Genomic DNA, 24,000 nt, shown 5'->3' with positions numbered 1-24,000 from the left:
TTTATTTTTATCAAGCTTGTATATTTAAGTTCAGTAATTTCACTTAAATGGCAATGAAGATTACCTATTAATTGTCCTTTGAGTGAAATTACTGAACTTAAATATACAAGCTTCATAAAAATGATCATTCTAGAAGAAAATTTCAAATGGCACTTAGAGGCTTTTGCATCTGAACTCTTCATATATTTATTTATATAATATTTGAGTTTTGAAGTGCTGGAAAAAGATGTGTGAAGTACTTGAAAGCATTTCACTATTCCAGCCAAACTTGTTACAGTTATGGTGAATGCTGCTGGTCTGTGGACGTAAAGTAGGCTATTACTAACTTAGTTCATTCACGGCACAATATTTCTCGTGGTGTCCACGTCAGCGCTGTTTGATCTAATAGAGATCTACGGTTAATAACGGAGAAATGTGAATGCTTCTCACTAGATCTCGCAGCGATGTTATTACTTCAGTGGCGAATTCAAATGTTTTCTTTACTGGATCTCTTAGCGCTGTGTAGTGACAGTGTCGCTTGATCGAGATCGGCTCGCGCTGCACAGATGTTGCTGGTCCGAACTCCGAACTGATAAACGATCCGTGAAGCACATGAGTAGCGCAGTTTCGTTCCGCTTTCTTTACGCTTGCTATTTGATGTTGCGCGACGGATCGCGCCAGCGCAAATTTTGTCGGTAGGAAAAATGGTCCAAGGAATCGTTCGGTTTGTATGCGTACCGAACCGGAACCCTCGAACCGAAACGGTTCAATACGAATACATGTACCGTTACACCCCTACTGATCGATGAATGACAACGCTGTTTTTTTCACGTAACACATAACATTTAACAATCAACTGCATTGAAGGCATGTTATCAGATCAAACAGAATCACATATTTTCATCAAATCTTTTAACAATTTCAGCCACAAAAAACCTCAGATTTAAACAAACAAAATGCGCCATTCACATCATTTGCGCTAAAATCGCGGCATCAACCCTGTGGCCCAACCAATTTATGCATTCAAGATAACACAACTTTTGAGTTTCAATATAAGTGTATTAGGCATGTGCCGGTATCAAATTTTCATGCTGCAGTTAATTGATTGAGATTTTATCACGGTATACGGTATTATCACGATGTTTTAATTGCTCAAAAGAAACAGATGGATTGTGGGTATCTAAAAAAAAAAAACTTGCATCACAATGTGTAATTGTGAATTTTAAAACATATGGAAACTAAACAGAATTGTATTTATTTTTTTATTTTTTTTGCTTTATTTATTTAAAAGGGACAATGCACATCAATTGACATTTTTTGTTTACACTCAAAATGTAAATGTGCCAGAGTTAGCAGAAAAGCTCATTTTCATCTGTAGTCCCTTGGCAGGTCAACACATCATCATATTACATTAATAAAAAAAATTAAAAAATAGATAAGAAATAGAAACAACTAAGACAAAAAAAAAAAATGATAAAAGCGAAAGAACAAATAGAATAAATAAATAAATACAGTACAAAGAAGGGCAATACCTGGGATAAGGTAAACCAACTATTGGTGATTGCAGTTTTGATTATTTATAATCCATTTCTTTAATGTGAATTTAAATGATAGATAGCTGGTGCTTTCTCTGAGTTCAGTAGGAAGACGGTTCCAGTAATTTGCGGCCCGTACTGAGAAGAGGGTTTGGCCAAACTTACTACGTCTAAACACAGTCTCCTCTAGTGGTTGCTCTAGTTGCCCTCCCACTACTGTTCTTCTGTTGTATAAATTCACCCAGTGGTGGAGGTGCAAGCCCATGTAATATTTTAAAAATGAGGCAGGCATCTAGATAATGTAAGAAACTGTTAAAATTGAATAGGTTGTATTTAGTAGTGATATGGCAATGGTGATAGTTGATTAGTTTTTGATCTAATATTTTTTAAGTTTGTTTATAAAGGGTTTCTATTGGTTTAAGGGTTGTAATGTTTGCTTGTGACCAGCTTGTGAAACAGTACGATATGTGAGAAAAAATCATGGCATGCATAAAAAGTTTGGCCGCTTCTATGGTTAGATATGGCCTTATGTGTTTAAAGTTAGCCAGATTATATCTGACGGTATTAGCCACCTTTTTAACATGCTTTTTAAAAGTTAAGTTAGAATCTAAAATAATGCCGAGGTATTTAAATTCGGACACAACCATAAGTTTTTCTCCTTCAATAAAAACCTCAGCCTCCTGAGCTGTGGATTTCTTGGAAAAGAACATACAGACTGTTTTGTTAATGTTAAGATGCAAGTCTGACCTTTTTAGCCAGTCAGAAACATATACCAGTGCTTCAGTTAATTTAGTTGCAACCTGTTGTTTGTGCTTGGTATGCAAATAAAGGACTGTATCATCTGCATACATTTGTATATTAACAGATCGACAGACTGAAGGTAAATCGTTAATATACAGGCTAAACAAAATAGGGCCCAATACTGACCCCTGAGGTACACCAATATTACAGTCGAGGTATGAAGAATATGAATTACCGATATGTACGCTCTGTTTCCTGTTAGTTAAGTAGGACTCCATCCATTTCATGGCCTCATCTGAAAAATTATATATGGATAATTTTGACAATAGTGTCTGGTGATTCACAGTGTCAAAAGCTTTCTTAAGGTCCAGAAACACTGCACCTACTATACCACCCTCATCTAATTTTGACTTAATGTTCTCAAGGAGAAAACAATTAGCTGTCTCTGTAGAGTGATTTGTGCGAAATCCAAATTGCATCGGATGTAAAGGGGTGTGGCCCAGGTTTAGATGGGTTTTCAGCTGTTCTGCTGCCCATTTTTCTGTCACCTTGGATATAACTGATAGAATAGTAATGGGTCTATAATTCGACACCATTGTTTTATCACCTGACTTGTAGATCGGTGATATAACTGCTGTTTTCCAAGAGCTTGGAAAAGTACTTTGCCTAACTGACAGATTGATCAGATGTGCAATGGGGCAAGCAAGTGTGTCCTTGTGTGACTTTAAAAATGCAGTATCCAAGCCATATGAATCCTTAGCTTTTGAATTCCTTAGTGACTTTATAATTTTAATAACCTCTGATTCCGATATTTCCTTTATTTTAAAAATAGGTTTAGCTTTATCAATGGGGATAGATGGTATAGTTTCAGTTGGGATACCTTGAGCCAGCTCACTAACTGAATTTATAAAGAAATCATTAAAGCTGCCGTCGGCAACATTTTTTTGATCATATTCAGTGAAATCGACACTATAATCTGACAGAACAACATAAATAAAGTGGTTTTAGAAAAAAACCCAGAGCTTCTAACTCCACCTGGAGCTTGTTATTTGTTTTGCAAAAATCCACAGCTCCCGGTTCATCATGTCCAATCAGCGCAGGGGGGTGTGAGATCTGACTGTCAATCACAGATCGGGCACACGCCACCCCTCGCGCACGTTACAATCACATGCACACGCCTGAAGTTCGCGGAAGTTCGCGCAGTAACGAAGAGTGATGGCGGAAAATCAAGTAAGCTCATTTAGAGTATAAATGACGTTAGCAAATGCAATCTATCGGTACATTAGCCAGGACAGCATACCTCCAAATACTCCATGGTGTTGATGGATGCTGATGAGACAGGCGCGTTACAGGGCTCTCAAGTTTTGAAGACAGGTAAGAGTGACACCCAGCCGACGGGGGGTTGGATACATTTTTGTCATTGGTTGTTGCGTTAAATCTTACCCAGATACAATAGTGCTATTTTCTGATTGGCTATTGTGTAGCTCGACGAACAACACCAGAGGAAACGCGCTTGATTCATGCCGGTTCCACAGTGAGAGCGGCGCGGCCAGAGTTTTGGGCGCTGCGGCATATTAAATATATTACAAATAGTTTTTCAGCGTGAGAAATACAATGTGTGGCGGGAGAGCGTGACAAAAGACGAAATGAGTGACTGTCACGCTCAATGCGTGACACTTGAGACTGAGAGCCCTGGCGTTCACTGAAAATCTGGTGCAAACGCACTGACCAGAGCTGGCACTGACGAGCATGAACTGGGTGGGAGGGTATCCGTTGATAGTGGGGGAGGGGCATGAGAGTTGTAAACATTCAAAATTTTCCTAAATCCACTCAATCTGCCAGACTTGCCGACTGGAGCTTTAAATGTACTTGCTATCGTATCGTTATCTTGGGTCAGGATTCCATTCACTTTGAGTTCAAATAAAGTTATCCTTTGTTCTTTATTCCTACCAGTTAATTTATCAAGATTTCTCCAAATTACTTTCCCATTTCCCTGAGCTTCATTAATAATTCTGATAAAAAACTGCTTTAGACTTTCTTAAATTCCTTAACACTTTATTTTGGAGAGTTGTAAAGGTGAGCTGGTCACTACTATGCCCTGATTTTAGTGCCCTCTTTAAAGCAGAATCTCTCTCTTTCATTTGTTGCCAGAGTGTGTCATTTAACCATGGTAAGGTGGTCTTTTGTCCATGTTTATGTCTCACCTTTCTTGTAAATGCAGTTCTTATCTCGGTAATAGTAGAAAAAAAAGTGCTGCAGCTAGTCTCAGTATCTCTGCTGGTTAGAAGGTTAGACCAGTCAATTTGATTTATAACTTTTTCTAAGTTTATCGTTTCATTTTTAGGAATTTGCTCATAGAATTGGTTTCTTTTGATAGAATTTATAGATTGTTTTCTGGTTAGTTTCCTTACCAGCAGTGTGATATTATGGTCAGACAGACCAGTCAGCATATTATGCGATGTAGTTACTCTCTCAGGTCTGTTTGTAAATATCAGATCAATTTGTGTCTGGGAGGAGTTAGTTATTCTTGTTGAACCTTGTATCAGTTGGGAGAGATTGAATTTGTTTGTTATCTCTAAGTTTTTTCCTCTCAGTTTTTCCCCCCCAGTTTATATTAAAATCGCCCATTAGTATTAGCTCCTTTTTACCATCACATTGCTTAAGAATATTATGGAGATGTTCATAAAATATGTTATTGGTTGATGGTGGTCGATATAGGCAAATGACAGTGAAAGACATTTGAGAAGATAGTGACATATTCAACCCAATATATTCCATGTCTATTTCCTGTGACCATTCAATAAGGTTACATGTAATTGTGTTTTTAACATATACTAGCAATCCCCTCGTGTGCACCTCCACCTGCCGACAGATGCACCGCCAGAACAGGAGGGGAACCCAAGGCACCCAAAGAATGCAGCAGATCGCCAGCGGAGGCCGGTAGAGGCCCTGGGTTTAGTTGGATATCACCCGCCAGCAAGAGGATCGCCATCAAGTAGATGGTCTTTCTGTGCGGTTGTTTCAGGTTCTCAGCTCCTCGGGTATTTGTCCAGGTTGGTGGTTGGGTAGCATATCCATTGTTTAAAATTTTGGCATAGGCTACATATTGGCTCCATGGGTTGGGATTGAAGCCGCGACGCACGTCGCGTTCACAGCCAAGTTGTTGTTGTTGGCATGAAGTAGCAACTTCGCACGGATAGTAGCAGTAATACAAACACATAGTTTAAGACGAATAGTCTATGAACCATGTCGTTGAGACTACGGTTTTTGTGTTTATATTTAGAATTAGAACACAGTCCATTTTTTTGTAGGAAGGCAAATTTGGCAATAATGTTTTTGTTATTTGCCTGTGCTCCAGCATGACCTGCCAGACTTTTTAGTGACATAACTGTGACACAAGTTTAGTGACAACATGTTACAATGTTTACATGGTACAATGACTGGTAGGCTACTGTTTGTATTATTTAATCAAATTCTTGAATTTGATTTCAATCTTAATTCAATATTGACTCATTTGGTTAAATATTAGGTAGGGCTACAGTCTGCATGTACATTTTTCTCAAGAAAAAAATATATCTCACATAATGCTGTAAACATACAGAGAGAAATTAAATATAATGTGGTTTTCATTATAATAACAATTATGTAATGACAAGTAAACATATATTAAATATGTAATATAGTGCACATATTTAGCAAAATACTCCGCGCTATTTATTCTAGTCAACTAATGTGCTGGTCATTAAATGGCTTTCCTGAGGTAAATGTAACGTTCTGTGACATAACTGTTCTCCTGCAGTTTTATTGACCTCTTTCCGTGTTTGAAAAACAGATTGATCGATATTATGTATGAGGCATTTACCTTTCGGTAAGTTGTACTGTATCTTTAAATAAAAAGTAACAGATGATCGGTTTACTTGAACTGAGGCGCAGTGATCTGTCAAAATGTACAAAACCTAAGAGCTGATTTTTATTTTATTTTTTCATATCAAAAGTAACCTGCTCTGTCTAGTCTGTCGGTGTCAGTGTCCTCTTTGCTCCGCGATTTTTCTCTGCGTGAGAGCGTGTGAAAAGTGTCAATTGTGTAAAGCGCCTTTCAGACAAGACACGGAATGCGCGGTGCTGGTCACTGGGTTCAAGGTTTCCCTTCAGATACAACGCGATTTGCTATTTTGCAAATAAAAAGTTGAACTATTTTTAACTTTGACCCCAGTCGACGCAGCAACAAAACGTCCCCGCGCGTATTCCGCATCCTGTCTGAAAGGCGCTTGAGTCTCAAGCTGAATGCGTGAGAGCTGGCAGCCCTGCGGGGGATAAATCGTCGGCAGCGTTCCTCCTTCCGCCATGCTTCTACTCCATGTGAGAATTGTTTACATTAGACTAGAGTGCACACTGCGCCACATGCACACAGTGCTTATACATGTGGGGATTGTTTACATCAGAGTGCGCACGTGTTTAGTGTTTAAGCGGTTATTTCACGGTATTTTGAAGAGCCCGCGGCGCGATAACAATATCATGCATATTCATTACCGCGATTTATCGCATTACCGAATACCGGCACATGTCTAAAGTGTATATATGGTGAGGACTTTGCCCCGAGAGAGCCACATGACCTCGGAGTGCAGGAGCAGCTGCTGGAAGAGAGTGCCCATCTCATTGCAGAGGATTGAGAACAGACGGGCGTTTAAGGCACGCGATTTAATTAGGATCACAATTTTGACAGCCTCATCAAGAAAGGCACGCAATTCTTGGGGCATCCTTTTTGTTGCTAAAGCCTGGCGATGGATAATGCAGTCCTTCCAGATAGCCGCAGTGGCAACTGCCTGCACCAGTTTTACGAGACCGCTGTGACGGCCAGTCATTGCTCTTGTCGCATCAGTGCATATCCCACAACACCGGCCCCAGGCAAGGCAATTAGCCAGGTAAAAGATAGTCAAGGCCTTGAAAAGTTCGTCAGCTGTTGTGCGGGCGGGTAGAGGAACGCAAAACAAAACATCTTCCTGCACACTGAGCTCTTTGATAAACCGAACGTATACCATCAATTGAGCACAGTGTGCGACGTCAGTGGACTCATCCAGCTGAATGGCGTGAAAGGGGCTTTCACGAACACAATCCAGGACCTGCTCTTTGACATCACAAGCCATGTCTGATATTCGTCGCTGGATGGTTTTGTCAGAGATAGGGATCGCGTCAAGTTTAGCAGCAGCTGCTTCTCCCAGCATCACTGAACACATATCTCGAGCTGCAGGAAGTAGCAATGTTTCGCCGATGTTATGGGGTTTGCCTGCCTTCGCTATACGTAGCGCGACACGATACGATGCTTCTGTCGCCTTCATGTTAATAGTGCCAAACGACTGTATTATGCTTTTTTGTGACTGCAAATCATCACACTTCCTCTCAAAAATCTCAACTGGCTTGTTCACTAAATTCGTGTGCTCAGTTTCAATGTGACGCCGAAGTTTGCATGGTCTCTTGCTAATATTTGCAAGCACCTCCTTACAGACCACACACTGCGGCAGAGGTGCAGCCTCGGACCCCGACCAGGTGAAACCTAACTTTAAGAACTCAGGATCATATTTCCTACGTTTTTTGCTGGGTCCTGACTCCTCCCTTAATGCTGACTTCTGTTGACTTGGGACAAGGAAAAATTTAAAGCTAATACACGCACGCACAATTACCGATATCAATAGAGCTGCATACAGTTATTTTTTCTTCGCGCGTTGCGCCGCCTCACCAATTGAAACCCGCTGATATAATCTATATATAAAATTATATAATAAAATTATTAAATAATACAAACTAATTTCATCTTAAATACATTTCATCATATACAGTTATGGAGTAAGAAAAGCTGAGAGATCTGTAATCTGGATCTGTATAAAAGGTGTTTATTGTGAGATTGGTGAGAATGGCACACTTGGCATTGCTCGAGGATCGGGCGAGAGCGCGTCTGCAAACAGTTTGACAAGAGTGACGAAAGGCTGTAAGGAAATCGTGTGTGGAAAGCCCTTATATGGAGATGGTTTGGGTGTGTTTTCTGCACGACTAACCTTGAGCACGTGGCTGCTCATTCAAGAATACTCCAAATGCACTAATATCAGAACGATGTAAAAGGTACAATCTGTAATTTTTTCTCCGCCAGAGGTCACATTTTCAAAACAATAACAAAGACGAAGCTTGATGACGCTATGAAGGAGAGTGGAACGATGGGAGATGTCATTTTCACCATCCAGAGATGTATAGAATTCACGAATCATATACATTTTATATCAGCTAATAAATTAGTTTTTGTATCACCTGTACGTTTGATCACACTATTTTATGTCATTGCAATGAATTAGCTGCCAGGAACGTGAAATGTAATGCAATATTAGCCTGTTACTAATATGTGACTATTTGTCAAATGATTTGGTAAGTTAATGCTGCAGTTTTACACGTTTAAAACAATCGTACTAAAAGAACATCCAAGCAAACCCACAGTATTTGCAAGTAATGGCTAAATATTTTTGTGCAACACAACCTGTATTTAATTTCACTGCCATTAGGGGTTGCACGACTACTTATTTCTGCTAGTTGACTTCTTATCCAAACAATACTAGAGTTACTCAACTACTCGTGATTCATGCTACTGTAAATTAAAAGACATGAAATAGTTCTTATCAATTAATGTTTATTAATTCATAGCCTAATGCAACAATTACATAAGTAAACTCTCAAAACATTGTTACATGAAGATTAAAATATGTAATGTCATAATTATAGAGTAAAACCAAATTAATAGCCGCTTTTGCCTTTCATTTCAGACGCAGTGTCCGCTTTTAGAGAGTCGTATTTGTGGCCAATTATTTTCCAGTGTAGCATTCGATGGGACAGTGTAACTGGGTTCAAAGAAGTTGATAATTCCCCTGAATCCCTCTCCTGAAACTGCAGAGTGTGGTCTTATATCCTTCACTATAAAATCCACAAGTAAATCTGTCTTCTCCTCTCTGTAATCGGGCTAGGGCTGGGCGATACAACGGTATCGGTATATATCGACGGTACACCATTGTCAGTAACAATATAAAAAATGTTCGATGTAGCGCTCGATATTTTCATTAAAATGCGCGCACATCGCCCGTAGATCTTAGTATAGTAGACCCATTCACATATCGCGTCTAAAAACGCGTGGAAAGTGTGCCGCTGTCTCCTTTTCCAAAGTGTGTGTCGAACCATAACACCACTGTGTTGTATCAAACGGAACCGTGAATTTTGTGAACCGTTACAGATGTCTACCTCAAAGTTTGCCTTGATTTTTTTACATTTACACTTACATTGCACACATTTTGTAACATTTTAAGTTCAAGAGTTTCTTTAACTTTTTTATCTTAATATAGGACATAAAGAAGATATTTTTGTTTACATTTTTTTTTACTGCTAAAACTAATATAATTTGTTGTTTACCATAATAATGTGGATACATTACACTTTTTCTACTAAAAAAAAAAAAAGTTATAAAAAATGTCATTTATTATCGATACCGAACGATATGAAACATTATATTGTGATAATTTTTTTAGCTACAGCCTTAAATCGGGCGTTTACAGAATTCACCAATGCTCGTTTGATTCTCACTAACATTTGCCTTTGTTGTTGGATGTTTCAATCGTAGGTGGTTGTGCATAGCTGTCGTACTACTGTTGTATTTTAAAGGCCCACGGAAGTGCCTTGAAACGTGCAGCTGTGTACGATGTGTTGACGTCATTTCCACTGAAACAGGAAGCTAAAGCGGGACATATTGAATGGCTCCTCCGCCTTTTCAAATAGCCCATAGCGTTTAGTTTCCCTGATACGTTGGATTCAATAGTAACGGTAGAGGTTGTGAATAAATTCTAGCCATTTCATTCTGAAAACGGAACAAAACTCGAGCGTTTAAGCAAACAAACACACATCTCCAACCCATATTGCTCCCTGACGTGACAAAGGTATGATGTCCGGTTAGTGAACGAATCGTTCTTTTTAACCGGTTCTTTTTTTATGAACCGGTTCACCAAATCAAACTGAATCGTTCAAAACAGAGTCAGCGCTGATCCAGTTTTCTAAAGTTACTCGCTTTCGGACGTGCCTGACAGTCTCTCCGACTGATGAGCGGCTGACACTGAGCATGCGTTTACTGCTGAACATACAGTCAGGAACAGCCACGGTCGCTTTGGCCAGGTGGTGTTTATAGCAGAGGGGAGCGGGACACATCAGATTCTAGAGAGCATTTGATTGGACAGAAGATGTGATGAGAAGCTGAAGTCTGCAGTGACGTTATAAAAATCTCTGATCCATTTTAGAGGAAGTGAGAGACTGCACGTTTTGAATGCTTATATCTCCTAAATCCGAATTCTGTCATTGTTTTGGAACACACCAGCTTATTTATAACATTAAAGGTGCTCTAAGCGATGTCACGCGTTTTTTAGGCCACAACATTTTTTGTCACATACAGCAAACATCTCCTCACTATCCGCTGGCTGCCTGTCCCCTGAACACACTGTAAAGAAACGCGATCTCTGTAGACAGCCCAGGCTCCACAAACAGCAACAAAAACAAACTGCGGCGACCCGCTCCCCAAAACATAAACTGTTCCAGCCAATGACCGACAAGAAGGGTTTGGGGGGTTAGTGTGCGGAGGAGGAGGGAGGGTCTAGCTAGCCTCCGTTTTGTTTGACAATAGTTCGAACGTCAACAAGAAGTGACGTCACCCAGGATCGCTTAGAGAACCTTTAAGGCTAACATATTCATCCTAAGATCAGTGTTGGGCAAGTTACTTTTAAAAAGTAATTAGTTACAATTACTAGTTACTTCTTCCAAAAAGTAACTAAATTAGTTACTCAGTTACAAATTTTAAAAGTAACTAGTTACTTAAGAAAGTAACTATTGCGTTACTTTCAAGTAAAATTAAATTTTAAATGCTCAAATGTGACCCCACCTCTACCCCTCTTTAACGGAACTTAAAATACATGTGCATGTTCAATTATTTATGATAAATCTGAATATTATAATGAAATGGACACTTAATACAATAGGCCTACATTATTAACAGAAACATGAAACATTGTACACACATCTAAAAAAAAAATGTTGTTGTGGGACAAAGTGAGACTAGCCTCCAATCAAATGCCATGTATGTAGATATTATGTTTATATAGTGGATCAATGCAAATATCCCACAATAGATGTTTTGGAACTTTTGATATTTATTGCCCCTCAACAGGCCACAACTGGGCAAAATTAAATTAAGCTTGTTAAGCAATATACCAAAAAGACTGACTGTCTTGTGTTGTTCCTTGTGTGTCCTGTCCTGTCCGACTATGCGTTATGATGGGTCGTTCGCAATTCATGAGCGTTAGCCGTTAGTGATGAGGGGTCGTTCGCGAATGAGCGTTAGTGATGATGGATCGACTCGTTCGCGAATGAGCTTTTGATGGGTCGTTCGCGATTCGCGAATGAGCCGACTCTAAGAGCCATATCTCGCATATCTGAAGAGCCGACTCTATTTTTACAAATTTAGCCTATAGAAATTAAATAATTATGTAATAAAAATTGAAATATTATAGTCAAAGTCATTTAAAGAGCCGTTTGTGAGCCGGCTCAGTGAGCTGAGTCAAAAGAGCCGAATGCCCATCACTACTATGCGTGCTTTCGAAGACCCGCCTAACTCTACCTCTGATTGGCTTACAATGACATTTTACTCTACCTCAGCCAATCGTCAGCATTTATGCGCTTGTCTCGTCCTCTGCCCACTAACCAAGGAAGAACAGTAAACAAAGTATTTGCCTCTCGCTCAGAGATCTAGTTGGTCTGATGAAAAAAAAAACAGCTTCATCAGTTATAGTAACGCGCCGCTTTTTTTGGCAGTAACGGTAACGGCGTTATTAAGATGAGAAGAGTAATCAATTAGATTACTCGTTACTGGAAAAAGTAATGTCGTTAGTAACCTAAGATATTAAAAAAACGTACATTTTGATTTCAGGGGGCCTTTAAAGTAGTCTTAGTTCACATATCACGTCTTTTGCGTGCTCAAGTTCGTTATTTCAAATGTAGGCGAGACGCGGTCGCGACATGCATGTGGTGCGACGCCCTCGTTCTTTTCAGGCGCAGCAAGATCAACTTTTCTCAACTTCTCAGAATGCCGCAAGCGCACCGCAGGTCATGTGACAAGAACCAACCAATCAGCTTCACCCTTTCCGTAACAACATAAGACTGCCTATGCAATGACTGTCATAGACTTTGATAAAAAGCAATAAATAATATACATTTGCCTACCTGTCTATTAAAACACATGCGAGAGCAAAGTCTGTCTACAGATCAAGTCCAAGTTTGACGCAAAGCTCTCTCCATCTCGAAAATGCCACACCGATATTGATCCGTGTTTTATTTCTCCGTTTTTCCCAAAGCCTGCTTGCCTCAGTTGATCTACATTTAGTTTTTTTGGGGGGGATTTTCTGTTCTCGCCAATCAATAATCGTGAACCATAATGACTGAATGTCACAACAGCAGCGTGCGAGATATTGTATCAAATAAATAGCTCCCTCATTAGTGGCTTACCTATAGCGGCCCATTGAAACTGCCGCTAATGAGGAATCTATGTGTTTATACAAGGGGAAAACGAGGATAGCGTGGATATTTTGTCATTGATATGCGAAAATGACAAGAGACAAGCCATTATTTAAAACTGTAATTTCTCTGGATTTACAAATCCATGGGAACTTTTGGAATAATGTATGTACAACTGCATGAAATATATCACACTGTGCAAGGGGTTTTTGAATATTTTATAACAAAAATCTTACATATTGTACCTTTAAGAACAAATTCATGTGCATACAAATGTGTTGTGAAATAGGCAGACATTTTTTGTGAGAAGTTCTCATGTACCAATACAAAATAATCCACACAATTATTAGTGAATAAGACCCATTGTCCTTAAGCATCAATAAATCTGTATTTTATTTATTATTATTATTAATTTAGTGATTTACCTTCTGGCATCATTAAAGGGGTCATATAATGGTACATGCACTTTTTCAAGTTGATTGTACTGAAATGTGTGTTGGCAGTGCCTGTACACAACCATCATATAATGATAAAAATCCATCCAATATTTTTGTTTTAATCTCCTTATATGTTTTCCCCTGCCTCAAATCGAGCCGTTCGAGCGTGTGACGTCACACGGTCGGAAGCCCCTCCCACGATTGTTGGCGCGTTTCAACACAGACCCGCCCTCGCTCGTGAGCTGTCAATCATAGTCTGCGCGGATCGGCGCGGTCATTGTTGATATGCTGGAGCACTGTCTATGAGCAGAATGGCGTCTAAGCGATTGTGGTGTTCTGTTCTTGGGTGTAATAACGAACACAGCAGTCATTTTAATGTTCCTAAATCCGAACCGCTGAAGACGAAGTGGCTGTGTTTGTTTTCGAAGGGAATATTCCCCACGAGCAACGTCAATGCTTTCATGTTTGTGCGAATCATTTCTCACCAGACTGCTTTATAAACGAGGATCAGTATAAAGCTGGTTTTGCTAAGAAGCTGCTCCTGAATAAAGGATCGGTACCAGATATTCGTGTTCCTGCTGAGCCTCTAGAACAACTGAAGTGAGTGTAACGTTTTATTAAACTTTATATTAATATTTATATCTTTGCAAATTGCTTCACGATGAATGAGTCTAAGGTTTACACTCAGGGTACATTACTGCATGTTTTCTATGTACGACGTTCTCCATATAATTCATAATCCTACGTTTATAATTGTTACGTTCCACGTGTTTTGTTTCACTGATCTGTTTCACGTGTTGGCCATTATGTTCATTGTGTTTCTCTTTCGTCCCTAGTTCACTATCTCTGCTCGCAGGATTGCTGTGATTGGCTGAGCCGGACGTTAGTCATCATTGAGGCGACGTTCCAGAACCAATCAAAGGCCATTCAGCTGGTTTTAAGAGAGTGGCGCGTTCATTCACTCTCTCTCTCTTGTGGCGCGTTCACTCTCTCTCTTCTGTGGCGTGTTGAGCTCTGTGTAGCGAACTGAGTGAAGTGCGATGTTGAGCTCTGTGTAGTGAACTGAGTGAAGTGCGATGTTGAGCTCTGTGTAGCGAACTGAGTGATGTGCGATGTATTGGTGTGTTGATTTCATATCATAGAGGCATTACGATAATCTGGGAGGACGAACGGTAGGTCAGTATGCCGCGGTATACACTGCCCGTAGGTCTGTCTCTGTTATACACACTAGGTTAGTGGTGAGCGCCAACCTTTGTACTTTTGTTATTTAGTTAGGTTAGTCAGCGCCGCGTGCGTGAAGATTGCGGTTTCTTTTTCACATTTTGTTTTGAGTAGGGTTAGGGTTAGCTTAAGGATTGTTTTTGTTATATTATGTTCTTTCCTTTGGCGCCACTCTTTGTTTGTCTCCCAATCTTTTTTTTTATTATTGCATTGTACATAGCGCATTCATTGTCCTGTTACTGGAACTAGTGGCTTCGGCTTTTTGTGTAATAAAATCCAGTAATTTCTCTCTTTCAAAGTTTGTCTGACATGTTCTTCCAGTCTACTTCACATCTAGCAGCATATTAATATTTTAATGGTACGACATTCCCTAGGCCTTTTAAAGATCGTAACATTAAATGGGGGCTCGTCCGTTGCGAGAGGTCCAGGATCTTAAAAGTCATATTTTTTTTTCTGAGATATTGATTGCTGCTGGTGTGAGTGGTGGAATGACCATGTTCAGTGTTTCCTTTGTAGAGTATGAGTATTAGTGTTCGCGAGATAGTGATTAGCAGATGGGCTGGTGGACTATTTGGTTAGTGATTCTGACAGGAGTAAGTATGGCTGATTTTGATTTAGACACCTTTGTTAGCGCACCTACGGTGGAGCAATTTGATAGGTGTAGAAAAGATGATTTGATGTGTATCGCTGCTCATTTCAAGATCGCGGTTTCGAAGCAGCGGCTTAAAAGGGAGATTAAGTCTACTGTGTCCCAAAGGTTGGTGGAATTAGGTGTCTTGCAGTTGCCAGTCGGTGATGTTGCCTCTGGTGCGGAAGAAGGCCCTGGTGAGGAGGAGCTGAGCGAAACGGCTGAGGTGGAGGGTTCTGAAGCCAAAGCTGTTCCGCCCTTCTATCCTTCCTCTCCTGGCTCAGATGAGGCTGGTACGCGAGTGAAGGTCCGTTTAGCACGAGTGCAAATGGAGTCACGCGAACGAGCGGAAAGCCGTCGAATTGAGGCAGATCTGAAATTTCGACTTGAAATCCGTAGACTCGAAATCGAGGCGGAGACGCAGGTGAAGCTGCGTGAACTTGAATTGAGTGCAGGCAAGGTGACACCTGTTCCAGTTACGCAACCCTTACAGCCCGCTGATGCTGGCTTGGGGGGAACCACCTTTGAGGTCAGTAGACATATTTCGCTTGTGCCGCAGTTTCGAGAAACAGAGGTTGATTCATATTTTAATGTATTTGAGCGGATTGCGTCTACACTTCAGTGGCCCAAAGAGGTCTGGTCGTTGCTGTTGCAGTGCAAGTTAACTGGGAAAGCCCAAGATGTTTGCGCTACATTGTCGTTAGAGGATAGCGTGAATTACGAAGCAGTAAAAGCTGCAATTTTGCGCGCGTATGAGCTGGTACCCGAAGCCTATAGGCAACGGTTTAGAAGCCATCAGAAAAGATCTAATCAATCATTTGTTGAATTTGCGAGAGAGAAAAGCGTATTGTTTGATAAGTGGTGCATATCGAGTAAGGTGAATGATTTTAAAGACATGCGAGAATTAATTCTTCTAGAGGAATTTAAGAATTGTTTATCTGAGCGTGTTGTCGTTTATTTAAATGAACAGAAAGTGTCATCTTTGTCGCAGGCTTCTGTTTTGGCAGATGAATTCGCATTGACACATAAAAATGTGTTCACTTTTGCGCGTTCTGAGAGAGCTGTGTCATTGCAAGTGGATTCGAATAGTTCAACACGTCCGAAAACAGCTACTGTGAAGGTGAAAGAGGATCGAGCATGTTTTTATTGTCACAAACCTGGTCATTTAATTGCTGATTGTGTTGTGTTAAAACGAAAACAGTCGAATTATGCACATCAGAGCGCGGGTTTTGTTAAAGTGGTTGATCCTGTTAAGATTGAGTGTAGTGATAAGCCTGATCCTAGTTATGCTCCTTTTCTGCTGGAAGGGTTAATTTCCTTTACCCTTAATTCTGAGGAGCAGAAATGCGTAAAAATGTTGCGGGATACTGGGGCAATGCAGTCTTTTATTAGTGCAGATGTACTGTCGTTTTCTGAGCAAACCTATTGTGGCAGTAATGTGCTGGTACAGGGCATTGAGATGGGTTTTTTCCAGGTTCCGTTGCACCAGGTTCATTTAGAGTCAGAATTGTGTACTGGTTTTGTGAAGGTGGCCGTCCGTGAGAGTTTGCCTGTTGGAGGAGTACAATTCATCCTTGGCAATGATTTAGCCGGTGGGAAAGTTATGCCTTTGCTGGAAGTGTTTGATAGACCAGTTCTGTCAGGTCAGCCTGATGAACTGTCGAGATCTTATCCTGAAACTATTCCAATTTCTGTAGTTACGCGAGCTCAGTCTCGTAAAATGGATGCTGAGGATTTGGCTGAAACATTTATGGCACCTGTTTGTATCAGTGATGTGTTACCCCATAATGAGAGTAAAATTGATGAAAAGTCGCCTGCTCTGAGCACTCTGAATGTAAAGTTGCGTGTAATGCGCGAAGGGGTTATTGCTGCTCAAGAAGAGGATGAAAGTCTTCGGAAGTGTTTTGCTGCTGTTGTTCCTCTAGAGAAAACTCAAGAGAGGAAAACTGCTTATTTTGTTGAGAACGGGTTACTGATGCGTAAGTGGTGTTCTGAGAGTACCGATGATGCTGAATGGAACAGTGTGTATCAGATTGTGATTCCTTCTTGTTACCGACCACAAGTTTTGTCTTTAGCTCATGATCATGATTTGTCAGGACATCTAGGAATCAAGAAAACCTATCATCGGGTTTTAAGACATTTCTTTTAGCCGAGAGTAAAAGCTGATGTCACACGTTTTTGCCGCACCTGTGGCACCTGTCAGATTATTGGTAAACCAAATCAGGTAATTCCGCGTGCTCCTCTTGTTCCTATTCCTGTGATAGGAGAGCCGTTTGAACACGTTATTGTTGATTGTGTTGGCCCCTTGCCTAAATCCAAGTCCGGTAATCAATTTCTTTTGACAATAATGTGCACAGCGACTAGATTTCCGGAGGCAATACCTTTGAGAAGGATTACAGCGCCTGTTGTAACTAGAGCCCTTGTGAAATTCTTTTCTACGTTTGGTTTACCCAAAATTGTGCAGTCAGATCAGGGCACTAATTTTCTTTCTAGAATCTTTACTCAGGTGTTGTCCAGCTTAAGTATATCTCATAGGGTTGCCAGTGCCTATCATGCTGAAAGCCAGGGGACGCTTGAGCGGTTCCACCAAACGCTTAAGGCAATGCTGAGGAAGTATTGTATGGATACGGGTAAAGAATGGGATGAGGGGGTACCACTACTTTTATTTGCAATTAGAGAAGCAGTTCAGGAAAGCCTTGGATTCAGTCCTGCTGAATTAGTTTTCGGACATACCGTCAGAGGACCCTTGAAAATGCTTAAGGAAAATCTATTGTCGTTTGAGTCTAGCCCGAAAGTGAACGTGTTAGACTATGTGAGTAAATTCCGTGAACGCTTACATAAAGCTTGTTCAGTGGCGAGAGAGTCACTTGAAGTTGTACAGAAAAAGATGAAGAGTCATTATGATCGTAAGTCTGTGCAGCGTTCTTTTAACGAGGGCGATTCAGTGTTGGTTTTGTTGCCTATGGTAGGGTCTGCCCTATCAGCACAGTTTTCTGGGCCATATCAGGTGGTGAGAAAACTTAGTAACACCGATTACGTAATTGGGACTCCTGACAGGAAACGAAAAACGCGTGTGTGTCATGTGAACATGTTAAAAACTTTTCACCACAGAGAAGTTGTCCAGAGTGATGTTTCACCTGCAGACGAAACTGTCATTCCTGTGGCATCTCCTGTGCTGATCGCTTGTGCTGCTGTCGAGGTTGGTGATCCGGAGGATGATGGAGTAATCTTGCGTCATACTCATCAACAGTGTGCTCGTCTTAAAAACTCAGAGGTATTGAATGATTTTACATCCTATGTATCTCATTTATCTGAACAACAGGGATATGATGTTATGCAGTTGATTAATGATTTTAATGTTCTGTTTAATGATGTACCTTCTTGCACTACAGTCCTAGAGCACGACATCAATGTGGGTGATGCTGCTCCGATCAAACAGCATGCATATCGTGTGAACGCAGTGAAAAGAGATATTATGCGGAATGAGGTTCAGTATCTGTTAGAGCATGGCCTTGCTCAGTTCAGTTGTAGTCCCTGGAGCTCTCCGTGTTTATTAGTGCCAAAGAGTGATGGTACAGCGCGATTCTGCACCGACTACCGGAAAGTAAATGCAGTAACCGTACCCGACTGTTTTCCATTGCCACGCATGGAGGACTGTGTGGATAACATTGGTTCAGCTTGTTATGTCAGCAAGCTAGATTTGTTAAAAGGTTATTGGCAAGTTCCGCTTACGACTCGTGCTTCTAACATCTCAGCTTTCGTGACACCTGATAGTTTCCTACAATATCGTGTTATGGCTTTCGGCATGCGTAACGCCCCAGCCACTTTTCAGCGATTAATCAATATTGTGTTGGCTGGAATGCCTAAGTGTAACGCATATTTAGATGATCTGGTGATTTATTCGGCTGATTGGCCAGAACATATTTCCTCGTTACGTATGGTTTTTGAACGACTTGCGAAGGCTTCGCTAACTTTAAACTTAGCTAAATGTGAGTTTGGCCAGGCCACTATTACCTATCTTGGGAAGGAAGTTGGTCAGGGCCAAGTGCGCCCCTTAGAAGCTAAAGTTACCGCGATAGCTGACTTCCCTATTCCAACCACCCGGCGTGAGCTCCGTCGATTTTTGGGGATGGCTGGCTATTATCGTAGCTTCTGCAAAAATTTCTCGACAATTGCACAGCCGTTGACTTCGCTTCTTAGTCCCTCCCGTACGTTTTTATGGTCTGATGACTGTGAACATGCTTTTAACTCGATTAAAACGTTTTTGTGTAACGCACCTGTTTTAGCCGCACCAGATTGCGCTGCTGCGTTTAAACTTGATGTGGATGCGAGTGCCGTTGGTGCTGGAGCTGTGTTAATTCAGGAGGGTAAAGATGGTATTGATCATCCCATCTGTTACTTCTCGCGTAAGTTTAATAAACATCAGTTAAACTATTCGACCATCGAGAAAGAGGCTTTAGCGCTTTTGATGGCTCTCCAGTTTTTTGATGTGTATCTTGGCTCGAGTAACATTCCGGTGATCGTGTTCACCGATCATAACCCTTTAGTTTTTCTATCACGCATGTATAACCAGAATCAGCGTTTAATGCGCTGGGCTCTGATTGTACAGGGTTATAATCTGATAATTAAGCACAAGAAGGGCGTCGAGAATGTGATAGCTGACGCACTATCTAGAATTGCGTATAACTGAATTTGAGCATAACTATTTGAACAACTATATGGTCGATTTTGTCCCATATAGTTGGTTCTTCAGGGGGGAAGTGTTACGTTCCACGTGTTTTGTTTCACTGATCTGTTTCACGTGTTGGCCATTATGTTCATTGTGTTTCTCTTTCGTCCCTAGTTCACTATCTCTGCTCGCAGGATTGCTGTGATTGGCTGAGCCGGACGTTAGTCATCATTGAGGCGACGTTCCAGAACCAATCAAAGGCCATTCAGCTGGTTTTAAGAGAGTGGCGCGTTCATTCACTCTCTCTCTCTTGTGGCGCGTTCACTCTCTCTCTTCTGTGGCGTGTTGAGCTCTGTGTAGCGAACTGAGTGAAGTGCGATGTTGAGCTCTGTGTAGTGAACTGAGTGAAGTGCGATGTTGAGCTCTGTGTAGCGAACTGAGTGATGTGCGATGTATTGGTGTGTTGATTTCATATCATAGAGGCATTACGATAATCTGGGAGGACGAACGGTAGGTCAGTATGCCGCGGTATACACTGCCCGTAGGTCTGTCTCTGTTATACACACTAGGTTAGTGGTGAGCGCCAACCTTTGTACTTTTGTTATTTAGTTAGGTTAGTCAGCGCCGCGTGCGTGAAGATTGCGGTTTCTTTTTCACATTTTGTTTTGAGTAGGGTTAGGGTTAGCTTAAGGATTGTTTTTGTTATATTATGTTCTTTCCTTTGGCGCCACTCTTTGTTTGTCTCCCAATCTTTTTTTTTATTATTGCATTGTACATAGCGCATTCATTGTCCTGTTACTGGAACTAGTGGCTTCGGCTTTTTGTGTAATAAAATCCAGTAATTTCTCTCTTTCAAAGTTTGTCTGACATGTTCTTCCAGTCTACTTCACATCTAGCAGCATATTAATATTTTAATGGTACGACATTCCCTAGGCCTTTTAAAGATCGTAACAATAATGAACAATGCGTTATGGTTATTGTGTTACAAACGGTGTACACAGAACAGAGGGGCGGAGTGAGCAAAGCTCATGATCATTTAAAGTCATATGCACTGAAACGGCGTGCTGAAAACAGAGCTGTTTTTGACCAGGTAAAATAAGTGTTTTCTTACAATACTAATGAGAATTTTTAATTAAAGTATATTACAAACTTTTAATTTAGACCCTAAAGAATCATATTAGCTTGTACAAAAATGGCATTGAATGACCCCTTTAATATTTGTCTGGTCATGTGATCACAACATGTCTGTCCACATGAGGCGACCCCACTTCATGTCCTTCAAAATTATACATTTCTGTAGGCAGGCATAATAAGGATCAAATGACTGAGTTCAGCTCTGAGAATGAAACCCACCTGTTTGCTCCTCGGTATCTTCTTGTTTCATGCTGAATACTTCTTCAATCTTGATATCTTCACTCTCCTCTTTAATAAACGCCATCTTTATAAGTCACGTGGATCTCAGTTGCTTCACCAGGAGTTGACTTCACTCTGTCCTGTTTAAAATGAGAATAATTAACAGAGAGAAAAATAAATCCAAACTAAATCTCTGAGTGCATTTCAATCAGCTCCCTAGTTCAGTAGTCGGAGCACTGGCAAGGGATATGTCTATGCTCGCAATAAACACAGAAAGACTTCAGCATTTCTCCACCACCTGTAAGGATGCGTTAAATCAGTCAAAGTGATTTAATAAAGGGTGTATTGATCTTGTCAAATTCTAATTTTTAGCACGTTTTACTGTACCAATATTGTTTAATTGACCGCTTCGCTTATATGGGACAATGTATTCCAAGCCACCTATTGCGCCATCAGGTCGGACGTAACGACATTATAGTAGAGCTCTATATATTTATAGTTCTAACGAAATCCAAATATTCAGCACTTTTTACTGTACAATTATTATTTTTTTATGAACCATAACTTGGCATCAAAACAATGCAGACTTTGTTTCCAGGCCGCGTTAGAGTGGACATAGGGACATTATAGTAGAGATACTCTTACGAATTTACTAAGGTCGCTGAAATGCAACTGTACGCACAACTGCCAGCCTGCATGGAGAGGTTCTTGAGACTCCACCGGCTTCAAATACTAAAATAGCATTCATGTAATGTAAACATTATAGTAAACTATCAAGGTGAGGGGACAAGAAACATTAACAAAGGCGTTTCCATCTTATTAGACACAAGATTAATAATGAATGTGTTCATATTGTGAATGAATTTAATAAACTTATTTACCTAGCGTTCGTAGCCTTCAGTAAATTAACTTGTCTAAGAAAATGATTAATAAAACAAATAAGCCTAGGCTAAATATCAGTTGACCGACCTATACGTTTACTTTCTTCACTGACACAGATGAAAATGAAAAGACATAATATTATGTCAAGAGACAGGGCAAGATATGAAAACTGAGAGAATAAGAAAGAGTGATGGAAATGATGAGAGCAGGTATTGACAAATAATCTACTGTCCACTGACATGGTTTTAAAGCTATATGGTTATCCAATTTTTTTGCAATCAAACATTAAAATGCACATATGTACAGGTGCTGGTCAACGAATTAGAATTATTTTAAATAGTGCAATCATGAAATTCTTTGAATGCATTTTTTGTGCAGAAAGCAAATCAGGTGTTCACCGCACCTGTCCTACTCGTTAGACTAATCACAGAACTCGTTATCTGGAAAAAAAATTGCTCAGCTGAGCTTTCCAAAAGGCCCATTTAGGCCATTTAACTGTGACACTGTTGTTTTATTGAATTCAGAGGAATATAAACTTTCTCGGGGGAGCATGAACCCCCCTAACTACCTCAAATTTGGGACCTCTGTAATAATAAGACCCAGCATACGGCCCTGACTGCACCGAATGCTTTTCATCTTCAGAAAGATCTTTCATCCCCCATTGCGTGAGAACTGTGACTTGCTATGTGGAAGAACCTTTTTAAGCAGGTTTTCCATTTACCTAAGAAGACCTGCTATTTAACAAACCTGTCTGAGATTGATACCAGGTATCTAAAAAAAATATGCCCCTAATTTTGCACACTTAATGTGGACACCCTAGCGGAGAAATGCTTCAATGACGGTTATTTCTAACAGCGTTTATTGCGAGCAGCGAGATAGACAATGGCTTACAGGGAAGCATTGTCATTTAAACGGAGCAGTAACAAACGAATTACTGGATCCAGGCTCGTTTTTCAGTTACTTGTGTGGATGCACGCACTTTGCTCACAAACACAATGTTCATTCATGTTAGATAAAACACTACACAATTAAAAGCTCTTGTAATATATATATATATATATATTCATAAAAGGTATGCATCGGTTTAAATGCTTTTAAACACAAACCTTTCTTCAGCCGAATCACTGACGCAGGGGCGCGGCGCAGTCTTATGACGTCATGTCGCCAGACCAAAATAAAAGTCCTGTTCATGCGCTAGTGCACAAAACTTTAACAAACAATAATAAATTCTATAATAAAAATAATAAAAACACATATCAGTGTTCTAATATCATTTCCATCGCTCCGGCCAACCAATAAGATCCGCACATTTTATCACATGCCCAAAGTTGCAGTGCTCTCTCTCTCTCTCTCTCTCTCTCTCTCTCTCTCTCTCTCTGTGTGTGTGTGTGTGTGTGTGTGTGTGTGTGTGTGTGTGTGTGTGTGTGTGTGTGTGTGTGTGTGTGTGTGTGTTTTAGTGGAACATTTGTAGTAATGAACACATATTTAAAGGCAATTATAACAAATAAGTTATAATCACAAATCAAATAACTGAAATACAAAACAAATACTGAGACCAACAAAAACAAGTGACAGATTATGAAATATTATATATTTTATGTTATAAAAAATAAAAAACACTGATGCATAAATCCTCTGTATACGTATATATCTTTTTTGTTTGTTTGTGAAACTGTTCTTGCAGATATGATGTCATTTTAGTCCTGTAGAGGTTCTGTTCTGTCTTTTCTGTCTGTTTATTGTTTGAAGAATAATAATAATACATAAAAATGAGTCTGTGATTCGGTAGAAGAAAGTTTTTTTTAAGCATTTAAAGTGTAATAAATACATGCAATAAAGTGTATTTTTACAATAATGTGAAATTAATAAGTGTTGCACACAATGATATAATTATATAAATATAATATATATTTATGATATGTGATATAAGATAATATGATATAATATAAATAATTCTGTAATCTGACATCAGGTAGT

The 24,000-nt window shown here is 40.1% G+C and overlaps 1 protein-coding gene across 1 annotated transcript in view; it reads right to left on the bottom strand.

The window, feature by feature from the left end:
• The window catches only part of LOC130092463 (gastrula zinc finger protein XlCGF57.1-like), a 38,065-nt gene extending 14,874 nt beyond the window's left edge, over positions 1-23,191 (bottom strand). The window contains exons 1-2 of the mRNA XM_056260319.1: positions 23,130-23,191; positions 21,142-21,276 (exon numbers count right to left, since the gene is read on the bottom strand). Of these exons, the coding sequence (XP_056116294.1) occupies positions 21,142-21,226 (85 nt within the window). The 5' untranslated portion in view covers positions 21,227-21,276; positions 23,130-23,191. The remainder of the gene's footprint in view (positions 1-21,141; positions 21,277-23,129) is intronic.
• Between the last annotated feature and the right edge of the window lie 809 nt (positions 23,192-24,000).

Source organism: Rhinichthys klamathensis, unplaced genomic scaffold (assembly GCF_029890125.1).
Source record: "Rhinichthys klamathensis goyatoka isolate OS25496 unplaced genomic scaffold, OSU_Roscu_1.1 h1tg000176l_1, whole genome shotgun sequence".
NCBI lineage: Eukaryota > Metazoa > Chordata > Actinopteri > Cypriniformes > Leuciscidae > Rhinichthys > Rhinichthys klamathensis.
Note: the sequence above shows the minus strand (reverse complement) of the source record. Positions and strands in the feature narration are given on the sequence as shown.